The 23,339-nt window shown below is 44.9% G+C and overlaps 10 protein-coding genes across 10 annotated transcripts; 7 read left to right on the forward strand and 3 right to left on the reverse strand.

Annotated features, from left to right (window-relative positions):
- Positions 1 to 429: 429 nt before the first annotated feature.
- On the forward strand, positions 430 to 3,008 carry bioDA (adenosylmethionine-8-amino-7-oxononanoate aminotransferase; the record flags this gene model as incomplete). Its single annotated transcript, XM_057210395.1, has 5 exons — positions 430 to 611; positions 669 to 762; positions 809 to 2,142; positions 2,195 to 2,772; positions 2,830 to 3,008. 5 exons carry the CDS (start codon positions 430 to 432, stop codon positions 3,006 to 3,008), a joined length of 2,367 nt encoding a protein of 788 aa, XP_057059938.1.
- A 2,716-nt stretch (positions 3,009 to 5,724) lies between these two features.
- N7495_007745 (putative very-long-chain acyl-CoA synthetase family protein (CefD1)) lies at positions 5,725 to 7,782 on the forward strand (the record flags this gene model as incomplete). Its single annotated transcript, XM_057210396.1, has 3 exons — positions 5,725 to 5,758; positions 5,783 to 7,304; positions 7,365 to 7,782. 3 exons carry the CDS (start codon positions 5,725 to 5,727, stop codon positions 7,780 to 7,782), a joined length of 1,974 nt encoding a protein of 657 aa, XP_057059939.1.
- A 5-nt stretch (positions 7,783 to 7,787) lies between these two features.
- On the forward strand, positions 7,788 to 8,219 carry N7495_007746 (Nucleic acid-binding OB-fold; the record flags this gene model as incomplete). Its single annotated transcript, XM_057210397.1, has 3 exons — positions 7,788 to 7,797; positions 7,876 to 7,982; positions 8,007 to 8,219. 3 exons carry the CDS (start codon positions 7,788 to 7,790, stop codon positions 8,217 to 8,219), a joined length of 330 nt encoding a protein of 109 aa, XP_057059940.1.
- A 552-nt stretch (positions 8,220 to 8,771) lies between these two features.
- Positions 8,772 to 12,001, reverse strand: N7495_007747 (hydantoinase/oxoprolinase family protein; the record flags this gene model as incomplete). Its single annotated transcript, XM_057210398.1, has 5 exons — positions 8,772 to 9,464; positions 9,516 to 9,592; positions 9,645 to 11,489; positions 11,547 to 11,619; positions 11,681 to 12,001. 5 exons carry the CDS (start codon positions 11,999 to 12,001, stop codon positions 8,772 to 8,774), a joined length of 3,009 nt encoding a protein of 1,002 aa, XP_057059941.1.
- A 1,085-nt stretch (positions 12,002 to 13,086) lies between these two features.
- Positions 13,087 to 15,033, forward strand: N7495_007748 (nucleobase cation symporter-1 family protein; the record flags this gene model as incomplete). The annotated part of the gene is made up of 7 exons (XM_057210399.1): positions 13,087 to 13,225; positions 13,281 to 13,439; positions 13,490 to 13,573; positions 13,630 to 13,635; positions 13,692 to 14,348; positions 14,402 to 14,691; positions 14,749 to 15,033. The coding sequence occupies 7 exons, from the start codon at positions 13,087 to 13,089 to the stop codon at positions 15,031 to 15,033; spliced, it is 1,620 nt and encodes a 539-aa protein (XP_057059942.1).
- A 782-nt stretch (positions 15,034 to 15,815) lies between these two features.
- N7495_007749 (uncharacterized protein) lies at positions 15,816 to 16,563 on the reverse strand (the record flags this gene model as incomplete). The annotated part of the gene is made up of 2 exons (XM_057210400.1): positions 15,816 to 16,156; positions 16,212 to 16,563. The coding sequence occupies 2 exons, from the start codon at positions 16,561 to 16,563 to the stop codon at positions 15,816 to 15,818; spliced, it is 693 nt and encodes a 230-aa protein (XP_057059943.1).
- A 1,086-nt stretch (positions 16,564 to 17,649) lies between these two features.
- On the forward strand, positions 17,650 to 17,970 carry N7495_007750 (uncharacterized protein; the record flags this gene model as incomplete). Its single annotated transcript, XM_057210401.1, has 1 exon — positions 17,650 to 17,970. The coding sequence occupies one exon, from the start codon at positions 17,650 to 17,652 to the stop codon at positions 17,968 to 17,970; it is 321 nt and encodes a 106-aa protein (XP_057059944.1).
- Positions 17,971 to 18,384: 414 nt separating this feature from the next.
- On the forward strand, positions 18,385 to 18,654 carry N7495_007751 (uncharacterized protein; the record flags this gene model as incomplete). The annotated part of the gene is made up of 2 exons (XM_057210402.1): positions 18,385 to 18,399; positions 18,490 to 18,654. The coding sequence occupies 2 exons, from the start codon at positions 18,385 to 18,387 to the stop codon at positions 18,652 to 18,654; spliced, it is 180 nt and encodes a 59-aa protein (XP_057059945.1).
- A 573-nt stretch (positions 18,655 to 19,227) lies between these two features.
- Positions 19,228 to 20,479, reverse strand: N7495_007752 (uncharacterized protein; the record flags this gene model as incomplete). The annotated part of the gene is made up of 2 exons (XM_057210403.1): positions 19,228 to 20,225; positions 20,281 to 20,479. The coding sequence occupies 2 exons, from the start codon at positions 20,477 to 20,479 to the stop codon at positions 19,228 to 19,230; spliced, it is 1,197 nt and encodes a 398-aa protein (XP_057059946.1).
- A 1,254-nt stretch (positions 20,480 to 21,733) lies between these two features.
- Positions 21,734 to 22,063, forward strand: N7495_007753 (uncharacterized protein; the record flags this gene model as incomplete). The annotated part of the gene is made up of 1 exon (XM_057210404.1): positions 21,734 to 22,063. The coding sequence occupies one exon, from the start codon at positions 21,734 to 21,736 to the stop codon at positions 22,061 to 22,063; it is 330 nt and encodes a 109-aa protein (XP_057059947.1).
- Positions 22,064 to 23,339: the final 1,276 nt, after the last annotated feature.

Here is a 23,339-nt window from a genome sequence, read left to right on the forward strand (position 1 = left end):
ATGATATTCACCGATACCTGCCCTCTTTCGTTAGAAGTGCACCAGTACCCTTACAAGAAGAATCGAGTGATGTTGGTTGCAACTTGGCTCTAGATCTCATTGGTTTTCATGTATGCTCGTTTATTTTTTAAGTATTTGCTTTAAAAGTGCTCTCATCAATGCAATTGAGTATGTTATTTTACCTTATTACTTGTAAATTGTAGTAGAGTTGGAGTTGGACTTGGACTTGGACTTGGTCGAATTTCAAGGTTGAGATGACTTACGATACAGGTAATAAAACATTCTGCCGAGTGTAAAATACGTATTTTGTTTTCCGTTTTATGGGTTTTGTCGCGATTGCATCTATCGGATTCCGTAATCGGATTCCGTACCGCGTCAAAGCCCTGGCTTGTTCTCTTCTCTATTTCTACCTCTACAATATACTTCATCATGGGCCCTGTGAGCGCTGGACTCTGGCGCAAATTGCGTGCGCATCAGGTTCATGGTGCCAATACGGATGTGGGTAAAACCATCGTGTCAACAGTCCTTTGTAATGCCGTCCAAAGACAAAAACAACGGGCTGCGTTCCTGAAACCTGTCTCCACTGGAGCTCTGGACGATGCCGATGACCGGTAGGGCTTTCATTAAAACTAAGTGGAGGGTCGTATCAATATTAATTGGACTCATAGCCATTTAAAGCGTTTCGGGGCAGGAACTTTGACCAAATGCCTATATCAGTTCGATGAGCCCGTTAGTCCTCATCTCGCTGCAAAAACAAAGATTGTAGGTGGTATAGCCAGGAAATTACAGACATTTCTAATTGAACCAGATTCCACAAGATGATGAGTTGTTGGAATCCATTCACAAGACTCTCTTTGACTGGTCTCAATCGAATGTTGACTTTGCCTTGGTCGAAACTGCCGGAGGAGTTCACTCCCCTGGCCCCAATGGTAACTCCCAAGCGGATTTGTACCGTCCCCTTCGATTGCCCATCGTGCTTGTTGCAGACTCACGGCTAGGAGGTATCTCTGCGTCAATTTCGGCCTATGAGTCCTTGCTGCTCCGCGGATATGATGTTCAATCCGTGTTGTTATTCCGTGATGAATATTATCAGAACCATGAGTATCTGCGTGACTATTTCCGCAAAAAAAGTATTCCCTTGGTATCGCTACCTGCACCGCCAGCAAGACCTTCGCAGGAGGACGCAGATGCTCGATCAAGGGATGAGGAAGCTATGTCATCCTACTATGGGCAAGTCTCTCAAGAATCAGCTATCTTCCGTCTACTCGAGGAGATGACTATTAAAAACAAGAGCCGAATCGAGCGACTCGAAGAGATGGCTGGACGAGCCCATGACTTGATTTGGTATCCTTTTACTCAGCACCACGGCATGGAAGCCAAAGAAATCACGATCATCGACTCAGCCTATGATGATTATTTCCAGACCTTTGGCTCTAGTAAGCTTTCCCAGCCGGAAAGTGAATTACGCCCGACATTTGATGGCTCGGCTTCGTGGTGGACCCAAGGACTGGGTCACGGAAATCCTGCGCTGGCTCTTTCCGCTGCATATGCGGCCGGTCGCTATGGACATGTCATGTTCGCAGGGGCTGTGCATGAGCCAGCACTCTCCCTTGCCGAACTCCTGTTGAAGACCCTTGACAATCCGCGCTTTAGCAAAGTGTTCTATACTGATAACGGTAGCACTGGAATGGAGGTTGCAATCAAGATGGGTCTTCGAGTGGCATGTGATCGATACGGCTGGGACGCTAGTAAGGAGCAGATTAAAATTCTGGGACTCAAGGGTAGTTATCACGGCGACACTATCGGAGTAATGGATTGTTCTGATCCTTCAACATATAACCAGAAAGTCGAGTGGTACCGTGGTCGGGGCCATTGGTTTGACTTTCCGCTGGTGAAGATGGTCAATGGTACATGGAGGGTCGAGTTTCCAGATGAAATCAAGGCAGATCTTGGCTCGGACAGGGAGTTTGATTCTCTGGGCTCGGTATTTGATGTTAACAAACGCCTCAGCTCCGATGAAGGTCAGCGATATAAGGATTACATCCGCCGTACCATTGAGGATCTTGTGAAGAATCAGGGAATGAAGTTTGGCGCTCTGATTATGGAGCCTATCATTCTGGGTGCTGGCGGAATGCTTTTTTGGTGGGACTGACTATTTCCTTTTTAATATTCATTATTAACAGTCAAATCCTAGTGACCCATTGTTCCAACGTTGTCTGACCGACGTCGTCCGGGACCATCCAGAGCTATTTTCTCCTAAAAATAACATCCCAAAAGCAGCACCATCATGGTCAGGCTTGCCTATTATCTTTGATGAAGTATTTACTGGTCTCTGGCGTCTTGGACGCTCGAACTCGGCATCATTTTTGGATGTTTACCCCGACATCGCTGTGAACGCAAAACTTCTGACCGGTGGCCTGATTCCTCTTTGCACAACCACTGCCAGCCAAGAAATTTTCGATACGTTCTCGAGTCCTGAGAAAAGTGATGCTCTTCTCCATGGTCATAGTTACACTGCCCATGCAGTTGGGTGTACCGTGGCGAATGATTCACTGAAGACGATGATTGATATTGAGAACAATGGATCTTGGAATGGATTCCGTGCGGACTGGAACACTGAGCAGTCTGAGTCAGCAAATTCATCTACGCCGGAAGTGTGGAGCGTCTGGTCGTATGGGCTGTTGCATGACTTGTCTTGCGCCGAATCGGTGGAGAGCGTATTTGCTATCGGAACAGTTCTGAGTATCTCGCTTCGAGATGAACAAGGTGGTGGTAAGTTTCCGGGATCATGACAACTCTCTCATTGAATTTTATGCTAAATTGGTATAGGCTACACTTCAAATGTGGCCAAGGGATTGCAGCAGAAGCTGGCTGCTGGTGGTGACCAGTTTAATGTTCACTCTCGAGTTCTGGGTAACGTGCTCTACTTGATGTCTAGCGTGACCTCAAAACCAGATTCACTGCAGGAAATGGAGAGAATGCTTCGTTCTTCTCTCTTAGAAAATTAGCCAGGTGTTTTGTGGCCTGGTTTTTTCGATTTAATATCGTCATATCGTTATATGCTAGGTACATTTGCTTTTCGATAATTATTAACGCAACAGAAAATCCAGTCATTTTAGGTATTCGTATTGGAAGCTCAATTTCATCAAAAAGAAAGGACCGAATTCCTTGGAACCTGCAACCGAGATGTGACATGAAGTCTAGCGATGTGTCCAGGCAATATCTTCTAAAAACCCCGTGTCATGACGGCCTCTGAATATAGCAGATACCGAAAATAAGAGGAAAATTCTTTCTTTAATTGAGAAGTTGAAAATTTATGTTGGCCATATGATGCGAAGTTGCCATTCGAGCAGCTATTTATGAAAAATACTATTTCAACACCAACATTGATAGACTACGCAAGAAACGCGTCCAATATCTCGTAGTCCACAGATGCAGTTGAGAAAGCTCTTATTGGCAAATAGATCAAAATTGAGAAGAGCTTGGATACCGTATCTAGCCCAAGTCAGCTTGGTTTAGTTGGATATTCCACTTATCAAGTAATACAAACAACAACTAAGCACAGCCCCTTCCCACAGGCGAGCTTTTTGATACCTTCTTGCACGCAAGCCGTAGCACTGACTGGGGATAAACCTTCCACTCGTTATGAAAGGAAGCTAATGTTAAAGGAGTCCAACACTCCTTAGCTGTCCTCCCATGGAATGGCCTTCTCCAAGTGGGGCTATCAAGCACACTTTGCTCCTTATGTTAAACAAGATAGTGTCGGGGAAAAGTCAGTTATGATCAAAAAGGAAATTGCTTAGGAGGTACACTAAGTCTCTGACACCCAAAAGCAATCACACATCGTCATGCTTTGAGATACGCCTTCATCCTCAACGCATGGTTATGATACCCCGGAGTTCTTCGTTTTACTGAGATGAGAGCTTAATTATGAGTAATTAGCAAACTCTACCTGAGTTTCTTGGTCTACTAAATGGGTGAAATTTGAGCTTGCATGAAACCAGGTGATGAGCAACTCAGAAGGAAATCTTAGGTGGGCTGCTTCCTCACATCTATAAATTCGCAAAAACAAGACCCGGTGTAGTTTTTTCAAATCTTGAAAAGCCTCTCATTTCCCCGGAGATATTATTGTGGCATGAGAGAAAGAAGCCCATTAGGTTCATCTGCCATTTCTCTTTCAGGAAAGAGGCTGCTATTTTCCATCTTCTATTATATTTTGATATCTATCTCTTTTAACAAGACATCACTTTTATGTTCAATTGCAAATTTCGAAGACAAGCTTATCATTTCACTAACATCGAGAGTATTTGCCTCCAGGGCTCTATTGAAAATAGGAACTCCGTGAGTTGATCTCCCAGTGCATCCGTTTTACGTTCCCTCTTCAACGTGGGAAGCACGATGATGTTAGAATCCGAAGCAGTGCGGCAGCCGCATGAGACATTTACTGTTGAGGCGCACCCAAATCAGGTATAGCTTGCTCGAATAACTTAAGACTACATGACCACTATATAAATTAATTCTATATATCAATAACTAACTAGCTGCCTAGAATTCGCTGTTCCGCTCGAGTTTTGAATAAAGAATTGGACTTTTTATTATCAATCCTTTTTTAAATACACTGTAGAGCTTACTGACAGATAATTGGTGAGACCATCCAGGCAAGTGAGATAATAGCGAGCTTGAAAGCACTTGAACACTTTGCATCCGATAAGAAGGTCAAGTAACGGTGAGACCCGAAGCTGATTTGAGATGATTTGATTACGCAGCTGGCCATTTTATACAACTAATATCCACTTGAAAAAGCCCTCTGCAGAAAAGGAATAGCTTAAATCCACGGCTTCGGCTCAAAGGCAAGATTCGCACCAGCACTGGCCACGTCATCTTTGTACGACCCTCGGAAGAGCATGGGGGCTGCATAGATCAGCTTTATATAGTGCCATCCACCTTGGACCACAATCGGATTCAGGGAAGGGGATCGTACCGAACGTGTGTCGCAAACACTGCAAGCATCCGTCAAGAACTAGTCGAAAATAAGACCGACTTTCATAGTTGACCAAGGCAGCAGTGACGGCACATCTCATTGTCGTGAAATTGTTGTTGGTCTAAAGCCCCAATGCTCTCTGAGGTCATGACAGGGTCAGTGCTCTGGGCAGATATGCAATAGGCCCGATTGGAACCAGACAGGGATGAATCAATGTCCAAAAGATGAAACCCTCAGGAGACTGCTATGGGAGATTTCCATTCAGACTAAGAGGGTGAAAGTCCAATTGTAGCAGTGCTCTCATTGTACTGTGTACACTCGTGAGAGCCGAGGCGTTAACTGATGCTGATCAATTCTATACCTCAAGGTTCCAAGGTTCCAAGGTTCCCCGCAAATTGACATTTTCTGGGGAAATGATTGGCGGAAAAAGACCATTAGCTATGGATATGTCAATTCTTTTATGAATTAATTGTGGAGAGATTCAGTTGTGCCGAGGAACTTTACTTTCGGTCGGTTGACGGTTATACTGCACTGCTATAAGGCACCCAGTCCAAGAATTTATTTACGACAAAAATGTAAAAGTGGGCTTGGAGAGGTTTTTAACTCATTAGCAGACTCTTCGGCAATATAGTTTGACATTGCTATCATACGATTCAAAGCCTTATATATTCAATTACATATTGAGACAAGAAGTTGATCATTTAGACTCTGAGAGCTAAGCTTGGACGTCCAGTACTACTAGTATGGATCTAGGTATGGGCATTGAGTCGTTCATAGGTTCGTCCTTTTAACATAGAACAGGTACTGCTGCAGCAGCTATCGCTGGAGGGGCGACTGTGGCAGCCTATCTCAATGCCAAATTCCATCTCCAAAAAGATGTATCCACTCTGCGAAGTATGAGAAAGGGTGATCGCAACTATGTACGAGCTTGTAAGTGTGTGGAAACTCCAGGAAAAACGCATGAACACTCATCATTCCCAGTTGAAAGAGGACGCGGAAATCCATGGTTTGTGTTCATGGAGACCGCAAAGAAATTCCCAAATATGACATGCTTATGGACCCGGGACTGTTCACTCAAATATCGAGAGCTGCAAGCGCAGGTTTGCCAATATGCCCACTACTTTCTATCCATGGGAGTGAAGAAAGGCGACTTGGTTGGATTCTATCTTCAAAACTGCTCCGAATTTATCATTGCGTGGATTGCTCTTTGGAGCATTGGGTGTGCGCCTGCAGCAATCAACTATAACCTTTCCGGGGATGCTCTTGTGCACTGTTTGAGAATCAGTGGTGCCAGATTCACCTTGGTAGATGAGGATCCGACCTGCTGCGCTCGGATAGATGAATGTCAAGCTACTCTGACTAGAGAGCTGGGAATGACGCTGTCAGTGATAGACGATTCTCTCAGAGCGCAAATCAGCACCTTTCCTACCACTTTACCACCCAAGCATCTCGCTCTAAATGTGACTGGTGATTTCCCAGCCATATTGCTGTATACATCCGGAACAACTGGTATGCCCAAAGGCTGTGCGTTTACCATGGCTCGGATTTACACAAATCTGACCCTTCGCCATGATTCAATGCGCGATAAGATTGGACCAGATGGGGACCGCTGGTATAGTTGCATGCCGCTATATCACGGTACTGCTGCCATAAGCATGATCTGCTGCATGGTTAAAGGTGTGAGTATTGCCTTGGCCCCAAAGTTTAGTGTGCGTAACTTTTGGAAGGATATCCGCGACTCCGAGTCAACAGTCTTCGTCTACGTTGGAGAAACCGCTCGTTACCTTCTCGCGCCTCCTCCCAGTGCGCTGGATCGAGTCCATAAGATTCGTTGCATGTACGGGAATGGCCTCCGTCCCGATGTCTGGGAACAATTTCGTGAACGGTTCAATGTTCCAGAGGTGGGAGAATTCTTCAACAGCACCGAAGGAGTCTTTGGGTTATTCAATTATAATAGTGGTCCCTTCACCTCTGGTTGTGTTGGGCACCATGGGTTGTTGATACGAGGCCTGCTACATAACAAGTTTGTCCCCGTCGTTATCGACCCAGAAACCAGTGATGTTCTCCGAGACCCAAAGACTGGTTTTGTTGTTCGCGCCACGTATGAACAGGGCGGCGAGATACTGGTGAAAATTCCAGCTGAAAGAGCATTCCAAGGATACTGGTGTAACGAGGATGCCACTGAGAAGAAGTTCTTGCGCGATGTCTTTTGCAAGGGTGACTTGTATTACCGGTCTGGTGATGCACTGCGCCGTCAAAGCGATGGTCGTTGGTACTTTCTAGACCGTCTCGGAGACACATTTCGTTGGAAAAGTGAGAACGTGTGAGTGCCATATTGCCATCAGAAAACTAGAAGTTCACTAATCAGTTATCTTTTCCTTAGTGCAACCGCAGAGGTATCAGAAGTCATCGGTAAGTTCCCAGGTATCCAGGAAGCCAACGTGTACGGTGTCCGCATTCCCAACCACGAGGGTCGTGCAGGTTGTGCAGCCCTCCAGATCAGCCCTGAAGCGCACCAGTCCTTCGATTATACAGCTCTGGCGCGTTTCGCTCGATATAAGCTTCCACGGTATGCTGTACCAATCTTCCTTCGTGTGGTTGACAACCCAACCCACATCCATAATCATAAGCAAAACAAGGTTCCACTCCGACAGGAAGGTGTTGATCCTGCCCTTGTGGGGACTAAGGTACCAGGCGGAGAGAAAAATCAATTTCTTTGGATGAAGCCTGGATCGGAAGAATATTCGCCGTTTGGAGAGGGAGAGTGGAAAGAAATTGTGGAAGGGAGAACGCGTCTATGATACCGATGTTGTGTGGTTAATTTGCTTATCAAGAGTACGATGGAATAAAAGTAGACTATTGAAAATAATTGCATATGCTTCATTAAACTAAAGTGAAAAATCAAACCACAAACCAGCAAAATGTAAAAATTTTGAGGAACCTTTCAGACCTCCTCGACACCCACCAGGACCGACCGACCGAAGTCAGACATCGAGACCAGGTTAAGATCATCACCACTTCCTAGACCGGAACACTCACACTGCAAGCAGTAGGTGTAACGGTCGAGGCGGAAGTAAAAAGGCTTCACTTTAGGGCATCGAGGACATGTAGTCATCAGCAAGGGTGGAGATTCTGTGGCTCTTATAAAGAGTTTAGAAAGGAGACGTCTACTCTAAAGAGATTCTTTGAACTGCAGGTAGAAGAAAAGTCAGCAAGGCCCAGAGGATGGACTTTTTAAGGGGGGTTGAACATACGTAGAGTCGCTTGAAGAAGAGAAAATCCTGGGAGTGATTGAAGTTTTTTATAAGGGAACCTCACCGCCTGAGCCCACTTTTACTTTTTCTGCCAGCTTAATAATAAATATTAGTGGCCTGAGTGCCTTAGTTTACGTAATTACAGGTTCAAAAATAGAATATTCTATTGTAGCTGGAAGGACGAGCTAACCTCAGATATTTCCTGACTGCACATTAATTGGTTGGTTGGAGGCTCTAGACGTGCTCCTCGATGAAGCTGGAAACTGTCATACAAGTTTTATAACTCCTTCTAGGCTGAAGGAGTGAATTTTTTGTCAAATTCCATCAATCTTTCTTTTCCCTTCCTTCTCAACTATTTTCAAGTTAATTGGATGCTTTTGGCAAACACGTCATTTTGTCTGTTTTTGCGCCCCTCGATCACCTCCCAATTTTTATGAAGCTATTCGTCTTTCGAAAAGTGACATCCCTGCCCTTTGCCCTTCTATGCGACTGAGAACTCATTAAAATGTCAAAATATAGAGCTTTTTATATCTTCTTCACTCAGCTACTGTGTTGAACTCGTGCACTACACTTCTAGGCTCCTGATACGGTCCCAAGCTCTTCCACTCCATATCCAACCCAAAGCCTTCAGGTCCTCCAACACGCAAGCCACGCGCATCCTCAGTCCACAACGGATGTGCAGCCATACCAATGACATTAACACGAAGGCCATATCGAAGCTCTTGAGATCCAATAGCCTCACCATCCTGTCCCAATACAGAGATCAGATCGGGAACGGTGCAAATGACTTCGTGGCGAGAAGAATTATCCGGATCAGCAACATCAGCGTACGCAGCGTATAAGAACTCGTTTTGGAATGGAATAACCAGGCAACGGCTCTCTTCTGACGTTGGACTTGCGTTGTCCTTCTCATCACTGCCCAGCGGTGCGATAGTACAGCTGCCCATTGTATAGCCGCGGCTTACGTCTCGCTTGACGTCGATAATTTTGCCGCTGTACAGAAGCCTTCCTGGAGTCGTTTCAAAGAGAGCTTTGATCAGATCTGTCTTCGACCTTCGGGCTTTGTGAATTGCGCGCCCGATATACCAGGCCTGCGACACTGTGTTGGGAATTGCATATTTCTTAATCACTTCCCCGTTCAATGGCGTGGCTGCCACAGCAACCTTGAGTCCCAGATCGACGCAATGTGCGCGTAACATGGTTTCAACTCGAGCGTTGGATTCCGCTTGCTGTAATGGTTGTCAATGATGCGCTCAGCATAGCCAAGAATCTGGACTTACCATAACAACTCCCGTATTGCCCTTTCCATCTGCGATCACACATGGGGTGATGGACTCTCCATATACGTATGGTGTCCCTTTTGATATCCATTAGTAGCTTCACCATATCTGTCAGATCTTTTTACTCACCATGCTCCATAGAGGGATATGCACGTCCCATTAAGTCGCCGTCAACAACGGGGATGTCATAGTACACACTGGTCGGGAACGTGGACATACCATTTCCTCCTCCAATCTCGTCAGCAATGACAGCTTCGAAATGATCATGGCCACCCATTTTGAGTGAGAAATCAATAGCAGTCATTATCTCAGAACCAGCTGGCATTCTCTCGCCTGAGACGCTGGGCGCTCCATACCAAGAACCAAAGACGCAAATATCAGAGTCTTTGAGATGACAAGGAGCCACCACTCTCATCTTTCCTTCTGCACCTGGGCTTCGGAGACTTTCCAGGCATTGAAGGTATTGGATATATGATGGACCGCCGCCACCTGTTCCGAGAACGCCAGTGCCGGTTGCCATAAATTCTAGATCCACAGGAGCAATATACCATACACCATCACGTACATCAGGCTGGTAGGCGTCGATATCGATGCTGAGTGAGTATTTGACTGCAGATTTGAGAGCGTCAGCACCTGCCTGTTGCTTGAATTGCTTTTCCGGTTCATCCTCTGTATCGAATTGGATCAACGCTTCGCTTGATGTCCTCCCTTTTGCAGGTGATTGAGTTGAGGCAGACAATGCCAATCGACCTATGGCCTTAATGATGAGTCGAGTAGCTTTGTTGGTGACATATTGAAGTGGAATCTTCTCGATGGCCACAATCTTGACGTCGGAAATATCAGCTCCACGAGCAACTGCAGCTTCAATGGCCTGGCACTTCCCTTCCTCCAGCACAGTCTTCTCGTCACGTCCCGCCAGAATCTCGATCATATCAACTTCTCCAGCAACCTTGGCAATAGCAGCCCCAACAGCATTCGCGGAGTCATGATGCGGCGGAATTATACATTCTGCGACACCGTCTAGATCGTCCATCTGGACAATCGATCCACCGCCGACTAATAGCAATGTAACAGGGAGATCAGAAACCTTCATGTCATCAACCGACTGCTCTAAGATCTTTTTAATCTGCGCCCGAGCCTTGATAACGATATTGGGGTCAATGGCATGTGCTCTCTTCGGATCCCCAATGTCTGCTTTCCCGGAAGCAACCACAATATCCGTAGTTGTCATTACATCGCCACCGAAGACAAGAGCTTTGCTAGTGAGGTAATGCCCGACGGATTCGGGTCCGACTTGAACAGTATCAGAATCAGCATCATACACCACGCGACTACCGCCACCAAGCCCAACAGAGAATACCTCTGGCATTGAGAATGCGGTTCGTACACCTCCAACCTCGATAAAATTCGGGGCCTGTCGTGGAAATCCGGATGGCAGTAAAGCACACAAGTCACTTGTTGTCCCTCCTACATCGACTACTAGCACCTGGGTCTCGACCTTTGCTTTTCCTCCACGATCTAATGATGCCAGGTATGCTGCACCCGTCATACTATTAGTCGGTCCAGATGCGAAAGTCTTAATTGGCAGCTCGGCCGCAGTAACTGCGTCTGTCAATGTACCATCGTTCTGGGTAAGGAACAGCGGGCAGTCCAGACGTAGCTTCACCATTGCCTCACAAAAGGCCTGCACAGTACGTCGGGCGAGATTCAAAATTGAAGCGTTCAGGATCGTCGCATTCTCTCGTTCTAGCAGCCCGACGCCGCCAATCTTATGCGAACACACCACAGACATTGATGGATCTTGCTCGAGAATCAGTTTTCTACAGGTCTCTTCGTGAATACCTTGGTGGTCTAGTGGCGAGAAAACACCCACAATGGCCACCATCTTAGCTCCCGAAGCTTGAATGCTCTGGACAGTTGTCTTGATTTGCTCCGGGTTTAGCGGTGTAATTTCCCGACCATCGATTTCGAGACCTATATTATTTGTTACTCACGTCCTCTTTGCTAAAAGTTACGAGTTCTAGTTTTTACCTCCATCCAAGTAAAATACCGGCCCACCCATGATCTCCTTCAAGGCAGGTGGGAAGTCAGAAAACGGCGTCACCTATGAATGTCAGCATCTTGCAGCTAGTGTTCTTCCTACCTGCGTTTACTAGTCTACATACCTGTTTTGTGAAGGGACCACACAGTCGGATAACAGCGACTTTACTCAATCGCCGGGCGTCTGCCTCCACAACAGCATTGACAAAGTGCGTTGTTCCAATAGCTACACTGAGAACATCCCGCCGATCAACTTGAGATTTTAACAACACATTCTCAATCACTGTGTGGATGCCAGATGTGACGTCTGTCGTTGTTGGAGTCTTGCCCGAAGCACGCACACCCCTTGATTCTGATTCTGTAGCTGAAATATCGATAATGGCCGCGTCTGTGTTTGTCCCACCTACATCGACGCCAATGCGATATGGACCTGATCCTTGAGTCATTGCGGAATGTCCGTGTCGCAGGTAGGTATCGTCTAACTATAGTAGTGCAAAGGTCGTTATACCGTAGAGAGGAACCTTCGTATCTAACAGCTTTCAGAATAAAGACTGATCTCTGTGTTATAGCGATATTCGTCAGTTTATCTGTCCCACTAATAGTCTGTCGAATTAATATTCAGCTTTTTCGGCGGTTCGGTCAAAGAAATTGGCTGATCTTAATCCTGCTTAGCTCGCGATAGCCGCAGACTAATGACCGGCAAGAAAATACCGGTGATTCTTAATTCCCGATTCCCGATGTTTTATTAACCAGTTGATTAAATGTTAGTCAACTCTCATATCCAAAATGGCCAATCTTCAGACTGATTACCTCGTCTTATCCTCCTCCTTTCCCAGGCTCCATAAACCGTCGACACATTAGCCTTATCGCAAAGTGTGGAGCATACTAAACAAGCACCAATCACAGCTTTAATATTCTATCTCGTCCCGAGGTCTTGCCGGAAATTGTTCTTCCCGGCAATGTTTCCTAGAATGTACACCATCTAACTAGCTTTTATGCTGGTTCTCTGCTCGCAGTCTTATCACGCCAGATAGCTTGACTAGCTATCTTCACACCAAAGCTTTCGCGACTAAACTAAGCCGTCTTATCGGTAGACTCAGAATCGGATGATCTATCTGAAAGGATTACCGAACTATGAATCGCAGTTAATTTGCCACATAAATAGCACACGAGGTACTTCGAGATTATTCTAACTAGACTATCATGACTGGTAGTATCTCATTTACGGGAAGTCTAGTAATTGTGAATGGAGAACATACGGCCTTGAGATGTATTGGGTTCATAGAGAAAGATATTATGGACCTCGGGATGTAAACAATGTGTTCTTCTTGGAATGTAAGTGGACCCAAAGTACAGAGTATCATGCAAACCCTTCCGGCCAATCCTCTTATGGCTAGTATTACGATTGAGATGAAAGAGGAGTAGATAAGTAATCATGCGGGTTATCTTTGATTGAAATTCTCCAGTTTCCTCGAGGCTTCTGGTGCTCTCTTCCTGATTTTCCCTCCCAACAATTCTCTCCTAATACAGAATGAGCCTAAAAGAGGTCCTAAGGAAATTAGAAGTTGACGGGGAGGGTGGACCTATACCAGATCGATGGATCAACAATGATATTAAGCCCATCGAGAAGGATCGCCGAACATGGGGTTTTTGGACTTTCCACAACTACTGTACGACCACACGGACATAATCTATAATTCAATCTCGCTGACCCGTTGTCTTAAGGGGTTCTGGTCAATTCGAACATCTCGACCTTCATGACGGGTAGCTCCCTGGTTGCGATGGGAATGACATGGTGGGAATCGATTATTGCCATTGTCATAGGCAACCTGATTGCCACTATACTAGTTGTACTCAACTCCGTTCCTGGAGCTTACTATAATTGTGCGTGATTCACCATGCTGTCGTCAAGAGACATTCTGACTTTATCATAGTGGGATTCCCCGTTGTGAATCGATATGTGTGGGGCATGTATGGAAGCCAATTCGTTATTTGGAATCGAATTTTATTATCAATCGGTAAGCTTGAATACTTTTGAGATAAGACTATTAGAGATTGGCTAATTAATGAAAAGTGTGGTGTATGCATCTCTTTCTTTTCCTCATTTCCAATCAGAAATCTAACCTTGTAATAAAGATGGTTTTCAAGCCTGGGTCGGCGGCGAGTGCGTATACGTCTGTCTACAAGCCATATGGCCAAATCTTGAAGAGCGCATCCCAAACCATCTTGCCGCATCAACTGGAACAACAACTGCAGAATTTGCCTCTTATATCATCTTCATGGTGATTTCCCTACCATTTATCTGGATCCGTCCATTCAAACTAAAGTATCTCTTCTACGGTTCCTCAGCAACCATTCTAATCTTTGAAATTGTACTATTAATCTGGTCTCTTGCCACAATGGGCCCAGATGGCTTCGGCTCAACAATGAAAGCCAGCTCTACTTATTCAGGCTGGAACATTGCCTTTGGAATCATTAGCACTATCGGTTCAATCGCAGCTGGAATTCTTAACCAGAATGACTATGCTCGATTTGCTCGCCAGCCCCGTGATGCTGTCTGGAGTCAGATTATCAGTTTCCCCATATATGCTATTATTTGCTCTGTGATCGGCATTTTGGTTACTGCTGCTACACAGAAACGATATGATGAGGCTATTTGGAATCTACCAAATCTACTTAGTGCCGTGATTGAGAATGGAGGGTCTCGGTCTCGGGCTGCTGCCTTCTTTGGTGCGGCTGCTCTAGTCATCTCTCAGATTGGAGTGAATGTGCCTGGAAATGCACTGGCTGGAGGTATGTCTTGCTTTTTCATTTCTGTTTCTGCAACACTGACTCATAATTTGAAGGCTTTGATCTGGCTGCAACATTCCCGCGGTTTATCAACATCCGTCGTGGTGCCTACATTACAGTTCTGATTTCCATCGCTTGCAACCCATGGAAGCTGGTCAACACTTCCACCGTCTTCCTCTCAGTACTCAGCAGCTACTCAGTCTTCCTGGGTCCAATGACAGGTCTCATGATATCGTCATATTTTGTCATCAACCGATCCAAAATCAAGGTTCACGACCTCTTTGTCGGAAACAGTTCCAGTATCTACTGGTACACAATGGGCGTGAATTGGCGTGCCGCAGTAGCAGTACGTAGTTCCAGCTCGGATGTTTTCTGATTCGATCAATTACTGACCTTCCTATAGTGGCTTTGCGGCACAGCGCCTTCTCTTCCTGGATTTGTCGCATATGTCAACACTAATGTGACTGTTCCAATCGGCTTGACACACTTGTACTATATTTGCTTCTTATCTGGCTTTGTTATCAGCTCAGCTGTCTATATTGCGCTTCACTTTGCGTTCCCTGACAGATCTATTCAGGATTTCATCAAGACTTCACCCTCTGCTGAAACTTTGATGAAGAATTATCGGGCTCAATGGGATGAGGGTGTCGAAGTTACGGAGGTGATTAATGAAGAGATGAAATTTTGATCTAGCTTAAGACCATCATGGCCACAACATGGACCTGTGTAACGAATATCTCCGCCTCCTGGAATGGACTGAGGATATGGAGTGGAAGAGGCTTACTTCAAAAGCGTTTAGAAGAAGATGGGATCGGGCAAAATGATGCAAAGGAATTTTGGACACATTTTCATCATTTGAGAAAGTGCCCTTACTTGGATGAAAAGGGTCAAGAAGTCTTCGCGAAGGTGTGCTAGATATTTCAGATCTATAGATTAGTGTCAGCCTGATGCATATTTTTTCTCATGTCATGCCTCGTATTAGCATGGACCGTGGAGTCGAAGAAAAGACATAAGAGACGACTTCTACTAACTAACATGCGAGCTCAGAATATCCCTAGGTAAGGGTGGCATTCGATGTTGATTGTATGGGTGTCTGCGCTTAGTCCCAGTGGTGTGATTGTCTATACAAAGTCTCCTGCTATCATATATTGGTCTATATAGTTCTGCTTCTCGTCTATCCTTCCACATACGACCACAGGATGTGGAGAACAGGGCTTCCCGTCCGCTCAGCCGTACTTAAGCCACATGTAGAACGCACTGAATACTTGGGTGACTCCTATCTCACTTTACTTTCTTGTAAAAAAAGATGACTAGACAATTCAATAAACCGAGCCCCTCCCTGGCAGGGCTATGGCATAGCGCTGGCTCAGCCAGTGCTCAGCCAGCAGAATATTGAACAGCGATACCATAGAAAGCTTACGTAGATTACAGAAGTATCTTGGAGAAGACAATCCAAAGGGGGATAGGTAGCTAGCTATGGATGACTATTACATATAACTTGGCGCAGTGATATTTGGTGTCCCCATTCACAGTATCCATTATTTCTATCACCATTCCGCCTACCTCGGCAGCGGCTTTCGCGGCAGCTTCAGCAACGGCTTCTGTAACGAGCTCAGCTGCCTGAGCAGCGAGAAGGTATTCTGTTGCGACAACCTCCGCCCCATCGTAGTCGTTTTCATTGGCTTGGAGGCACGTCACGAGGGCATTTCGCCTTTCATTGAGAGCCGCAGAAAGGTTCTGGGAGTTTTTGCGCAGCAAAATTGACGCCATACGATTGAGTGCCTTAGTTGATTCGACGCACTTCTTGGGATCTAGGAGTCATAAGTAATCAGAAGATAGCTTAGCTCAATAAATAATAGTAAGTACCTAATACTTGAAATTCAGTAGCTGACAAGCCGTATAGCAGGGAGAATTGTTGTATCTCAGAGCTGTTGGCAGAAAACCTTTCCAGGACCACCAGAGAGTCTGTCACAATATCGCCGCCATGTATAAGTTGATTTGTTTCCCGGATTGCCGCCATACGAGTAGGACTATCTTGAGAAAAGGCTCGACGGATCCATGATTGAAGGGTTCGTTGTCTGACATTATGGTAGTTTTGCTGCATGGCCAAAAGGCCTGGCTGCGTGGCTAGCATGTCTTCCATCTGCTGCTTAAGGATCGTGATCTGCTGGTTGAGCGTCGTGATTATGTCGAGGCCGTCATCATTTGCAATCATCATCTGTTCGGGTGAAAAGAAATTTCTGCAGCGGACTGCCGCATGATTTTGCGTTACTAGTTTCGACAGTCCCTTTCCAAAAAATAGAATATTGCAGTAAAAGAAAATACACTGGTCAATTAATCTCAAGTAGAAGAGAGCACAAAACACTAACGCTGGTTCCGGGTTTGCGCTTTGATGGAGAGCCAGGTGGGCTCTGACTGTGTGGTCTCTTCAGAGACCACATGATGACGTCAAAGTAGCAACTATGGAAGCAGGTTTAAGAAAAAGAAGCAATGTTTAGAGGAGCAAGGCTCAGCAATGAAATACATGTCCATGAGCAGGAAAGGTTCACGAGCAATACGTTAGCAAAATACCTAGGAAACTATACTGGGAGCTCCTGCCTCAAATATAACTAGTAAAGTCCCCCTCTATATTCCGACTCCCCCTGCCTGAATTTGGCCTGAAACCCGGATACATAAATATTCGAAAGGCTAAAATTCTACACAATTAACATGGATTGGCTGACCATACGACATCATGAAATAGTACAGGCAAACTCTCCCGGCATAAGATTGGGACTCCTGCAAGGTCCACTTGCTTTCGGCATCGGCATGTGAAGAATTCACAGAGACCTTCAGTCTCATTGAAGATGATCAGGTTATAACAAACGATCAAAAGACCATCATTGTCAATATTCTTGACTGGCGGGTTGTTGTCGGCGCTATGACAGGTCCCTGCTAAGAGTATCTCACTCGTCAAAAGTCCTGGTTCGACTACATCTATATTGCCAAGCAGGAAGCCCCACGGCTGCAGTCACTTCTCGTGAAGCTTGATAGTGCATAATTAAGGTTGACGCGCTGGGGTGATGCGGCTGGTCTCACCGGTTAGCAAATCACAGACGAGGATCCATTGAAGAACTCATACTTATTCCAACTCGACGAGGAGAAAGAAAGATAGGCGATCTTAGTCTTCTAGATTGCTACGACCATTTTCGAAGAGTGCTAAAAGCTTTGTCACGATGAACGCAACGCCAAGAGTAGCAGCAACCTCAGCATTAAGGAGAACGAGAACACCCCATCTGATTCTATTGACGTGAAGTGAAACCCCATGCACCTCTACCTTCGTGGGGAAATGCAGGAAATTGCCCAGCGGCGTAAAAATCATGTCTCTGTCCAGCAGCGTATCAAGTTCGCCATTTACAAGGCGAATCATCTCGAGAAGCTGATCCAGGACATCAATGACCATATTGACGGGCTATACAAGATCTGCACCCCGCCTGCGAAGGACCAAGATAGCCTTGGCAGGGCTGAGTTAGTGGAACTCCTCAAAGTTATGGAAGAATTGAAAAAATACTTAAGAGCGCGACCCACTCATCTATACTGCGGTTCAAACTCCCTTGGAGCAGAAGGTGAGTGGAACAATCATTGAAATCTTTATTTAGTGTTGATCTATACGTAGATTGCTTACATATACAAAATAACAACATGACCTTCAACGCGACAGACGCCATAGTCCAGAAGATGGAGCAAGACCAACATGGTCACTACGAAATGACAGTTAGTACCAGCAGAGGCAACAAGTTGGGAGGCAGCTAGAGGATGGAAATACAGAGGTGTTGAATTTAATTATCGAACATAGCTCACTCTTGATATGTGCTGCTATTTCGAGGGCCGTGAATTATTGGTAATTAAACACGAGGCATGTTTATTTGGATTCTAGATATTACCTTGCATCAATCCGATCAGTTCAACATTTTCCATAGTACTATGTATGTCACCTGTTGTAGAGTGTCAATTGATCCAAGCGTTGAGTGAAAAACTCTCAATTATCTTATCGTCCGAGATGCGCGCCGATTTAGTTTTTACTTTAAAAAAGTAAGAGAGAAAAGCCCTCTACAAGTATACACTTCCGCGTCTGTGTTCAGTCCAAAAATAAGGCTTGTTCAAGGATGAGGAGCCTCGATGGATCATAACAAAACCAGCCATGAAAGATGGCGGGAGTGCTTGCCTACAAATCCTCGAGGGTTATCATGACTGGGTCAATTCAGTCGTATTCTCCCACAATTCGAGTCTCCTAGCCTCTGCTTATAATAAAAAGATCGCTAAGATCTAAGATACTAACAGTGGCTAATGCCTACATACTATTCATAGAGAAGCAATTAATTTTCTAAGATCATTCGATATCTCTAACTTATCTCTTAGCACTGATCATAGCACTATTCCTTTATTTTATGTTTCAGATAAAGAACAGAGTAAATATGCTACTGAAGTGCCATCACTTAAATGTTACATGGATTTGGTTTAAATATCGATCATACATGGATCACTTAAAACTCGGATACTCGGAGATAATCTTCCATAGTTACCCCCTCACAGAATTACGACCCTCTGCTTCTGCATGGGTGATTGAGCTGATTTTGACGCTGGATGTGATAGAACTTTCATAATATCTCCTGATAGTAGCAGAGAAAGATAATAATCATATATCATATATATATGCCACGGCAGTGAGCGTGCCTGCTCAGTAATAGGAGGCCGAAGAAATCGTTAGCTTGTTCCTGAGGTCGTTAACTATTCATCTAAAATCGAAGTATGCATTCATAGAATATATACTAGAGAATAAACAAAAAGGAGAAAGGAGCGGCGAAGCTATTGTAGTAGCGAGGACGTAGCTTAAACCATCTTGCTAAAGCTCCAACGTCACTAAGCCTTCACGCTTCACTTTCCAATCAGCTTCGATTTTATCCCATTTCTCGACCTCATTAGAGTGAAGCCTTCCAGGGAAAAACTCGTTAAGCATGCTCACACCTACACCTCGGTAGTTTCTTTCGACGTCATATAATGTTTCCATCACCTTCGTCTGACCAAAAACACGGACATAATCTAGAGGAATGCCAAAGTTTTCAGGCTTCCGATCCCAGCCAGCGACAAAGACATTCTGAACAATACCGATGCCGCCAATAGCGAGAAGAAACCAGGTATTTAACTGTAGACCTGCCGCAGTAATAAGGAGAAGCACCCAGAGAATCGAGAGTGCAAGAAGAGCAACTCGTGTAAGAAGATTGGTAGATGCGTCAAAGCTGCTTTGTCCTGCCGCTAAATCCTCAAGATTCAGGCCATGCCTATTACCTAGAATAACGATGGCATGTTGAGCCCCGTTTCCTCTAGTAATAACAAAGGTACTCGGAGACTTATCGCGGCAAGCCCACTTTTCTTTCCTCCACTGCGGAAGAAGCCCTGTTGCAAAAGCAAGCGTATTACCGATGGCCGTTATCATCAAGATACCCCAATCTCCAAAGAGCCCACAAGGTACAGCTGCAACTCCTAGCTGCACGATCAAAGTGAAGATGCCACTCCAGTAGATGAAATCGCGTTTGGCCACACGAACATCACCCTTTTCACTCGGTTTATAGACCGTTACTACAAGACCAGCGCGTGTTGGCCTTTCTGCTAACTTGTCTTCTATTTTCTTGTCGTCTAACAGTGTTTCAATCTTCTCCTTTGTGGCAGGATCGCTCCATTTATCGAAGTCGCGCATGATTCTGCCTAAAATCCAGCTCGAGTTTTCTCTAATATACCCATTCTTGCAGTTAATGACTTTGCATTTGCAATCTGGATCTGATGGCATCAACTTGTTTTCGCCAATAGCGGAAACGAGGGTGGAGACAGAAAAAGCTACCCATCCTGATTGAAGTAGAGTTAGAAAACAAGTTATCTAAGCTCAAAACATGGAGGTTACCGAATGAGAAGATTACAGGTGCCAACCCTTGACCAGCGAGTTGTGCCAGTGCGCGGGCGACAACATCACCGCCCAAAATCAGTAGAACGCTAAAGACATCAGCTGGATGGATCCACTGAGCCCTGAATTCTTCCGACGTAAGAAGTGCATCAAACTTAGAATCGCGTGCTAACATTAGCGTGGCGGGTAAGGGCGCCATGAAGTTCTGGGACAAAATCCTGGAAGAAAAGCGAGAATAATTATGCGTCGGTCACATTCACCGCTTTATACGTCCGGAGAATCGGGGATAAACTAGCTGCATTGGATTTAGCTCAATGCAGAAACTCCTCCTTCCATATTTCGAATTCAACTGTCCACTCTCCTCCACTTCACCTTCCCTTCATCAGGCTTGGGTTTGGAGTAAAATATCGACGATCGTCGCAATTATGATGGAGATAATTTAAAAAAGAAATCTGGGATGAGGTAAGAATACACTAGAGCGTATTGGTACTAAATTGTACGGGCGAGATAGTAATCTTGCTGAAACAAAGCTAGTGTTGGTGAGAGACTGCAGGTACTCGATGCTATCGACACGATCCAAGAATGCGAAAATCAGAAGAGAAGTTGCTCCTAAAGACTTGGGTGAGACGGTACTAAATTCGATATTTTCTTCCTTGCCGGCCTCGTCTAGTACCAGGACTTATAGGATGAGAACGGACATGCTACCAAATATGAAGCAGAACTTCACATAAGATGAAGCGAATTTAATAATCTAGTGAGTCTAGCTAATTTTGAGATAGGCCATGTGTAAATTGCATTAATTATCGCCCAATAACACACACTCGTTAACCACGGAAATAAATTCTTATATTGATCACCTGAATTAATTGATTTATTAGAGGAAATTCAGTGCCGGCCTAAAGTCGAAACCAAACAGTTTTTTAATTTTGTGACTGCTCTATTAAGAAACATTATGGGTTTGAAAATAAAGCGCAGTGAAGATAATGACAGCCTGTACTACAGCAAACGCAATTACCATCTGGATCAAACTTCTTCACTAAGCCCACTATTATACCAGGAGCAAATGTCAGTGCAAGGCTCTTATAAAGAACTTTTAGATGTCTTTGAGGAAGTAACAACCTAACCCAAACTCTGCCCAAATCGGGTATGGGCTTTTGCAGGACAAGACTTAGCAAAATTAATTCCAAACTGGGGGTTGATGCCTTATTCCCCAGCAAAGTGCGAGGAGGATGGAAAGAATAATGGTCATGACGCGTGCACAATAAATTTCTGCGAACACTCTCAGCGCGATTTCAAAGCTATTAAACACCGGCATGGGTGCGAAGAGAAGAAGTATTGTTGGATATCATCTAGTCGATTTCCAAGAGGATTAATTCAAAGCGCCGCAAGGAATAGAAGATCCACCGTTTGAAATTTAGCTGGAAATGCCCTGCTCGAGTCTCTTCGACCATATATGGCAGTTTCTCACGTCTGGTCAGATGGAACTGGCACTGGGGCTTGGCAAGATGGAGAAGTCAACGAGTGTCTGTACTCTTTTTTCCGGGACATTGCAGAACAGTTCCAATGCGAGGGGATTTGGTGGGATTCTCTTTGCACTCCAAGAGAGAAGGCTGCCCGAACCAAAGCCATTATGGACATGGAGAGTAACTACGACAAGGCAAGAACCACAGTAGTTCACGATTGCTTCATACGTAGCTGGCAATGGAATTCTGAAACCGCGCGTTTTGTTATCCCCTCGTCTGTCGGAGGGAAGTGTTTTAGCGTCTACGAAAGTGGAGTATAATATATCTTTATCATTGGCTGCAATGCCTTACTGCCCTTGTATTATAGTAATCCTTACACACCAACAATAAATCTTTCTGGTTGGCTAACTGCTACTGTGTAAAAGTACATGATGATGATCTTGTGTACGCGTTTGGTCGCGTTTTACTCTACTTAAGTCAACTATACTATGAAATACGAAGACGACCAAGGTTTTCCCTATACCAGCTCATTTGTAGCTCCTTCTTCGCCAATCCGAGCATCTCCACCACTCATTGACCCAGGAGAACTTAGTCTGGATGAAATGAAACTGGATACAGTGGATAGTAAGCTCAACGCGGGTTTTGAGCCTCTTAAGATACCCTCTTTTGATGCGAAGACTAATCTACTAGAAGGTATTCATATAAGCCCTCTAAGGGTCTTTTTACTATTCTGTACACCTGATATCTTCTTGTTACTATCTGTCGGTTGACTAGGTTATTACCGAAGCAGACAGCTATTGATATCGTTTCTGTACGTATATAATAGGTGTATGCATATTGGGTAAAAGTGAAGTGTCATTCTAAAATGCTCAGATGAAAGAAGATATAGTAGCTGCCATGCCAAGATCACATGATCTTGGTATGTCAGCTGATATTCGTCCCAACACTATCTAAGAATAGTAATAAGTATGCGGTAACTCAGGGTGCTGGAGGACCTCACGCACGACCATGGAAACCAACAAAATCAGTAGAGATTAAGACCTTTATTGCTGTTTTTATCTATATTGGCGTCTATGTATCAAAAAACACTGCTGAAGAGGAGCTTTGGTCAAAAAAAAAGAGAAGCCTTATCACCTTCCACCTGACTACATCCCACTTACCCGCTTTAAGCAAATTAAGCAAATTAAGCGTTTCTTCCATGCCTCTGACCCTGATCAGAATAGAGAGAATGCTGAAAGCTAGGCTTCAGGAATCATAGATGTGGTGGCATTAAGTAGAGCCTTTAGCGGGTCTAATTCGTGCTGCATCTTTAAAATACTGGCTTCCATCAAGTGATATCGCTATTGGTGAGTTAATGATTCGCTACTTTAGGTCTCAGCATACTCTCAAGATGCCCCAGAAACCTATTTATCAGGGATATAAGCTATTGTTACGGGATGAATGCAGGAATTTGTACGCTGTAAAGATCCGATTGATAAACAAGAAGAGTTAACTAAGGAAGGGAATGCTCTTATGGCTCGTCCGGCTCTGCACAGATGCCAGGAGCGCAGTCTCTCCAGAGACTGGGCATGTCATCGGGTATCGACCCGTTACACA

This window comes from Penicillium taxi (assembly GCF_028828555.1).
Source record: "Penicillium taxi strain IBT 34144 chromosome Unknown utg000005l_segment0_segment0, whole genome shotgun sequence".
Lineage (NCBI taxonomy): Eukaryota > Fungi > Ascomycota > Eurotiomycetes > Eurotiales > Aspergillaceae > Penicillium > Penicillium taxi.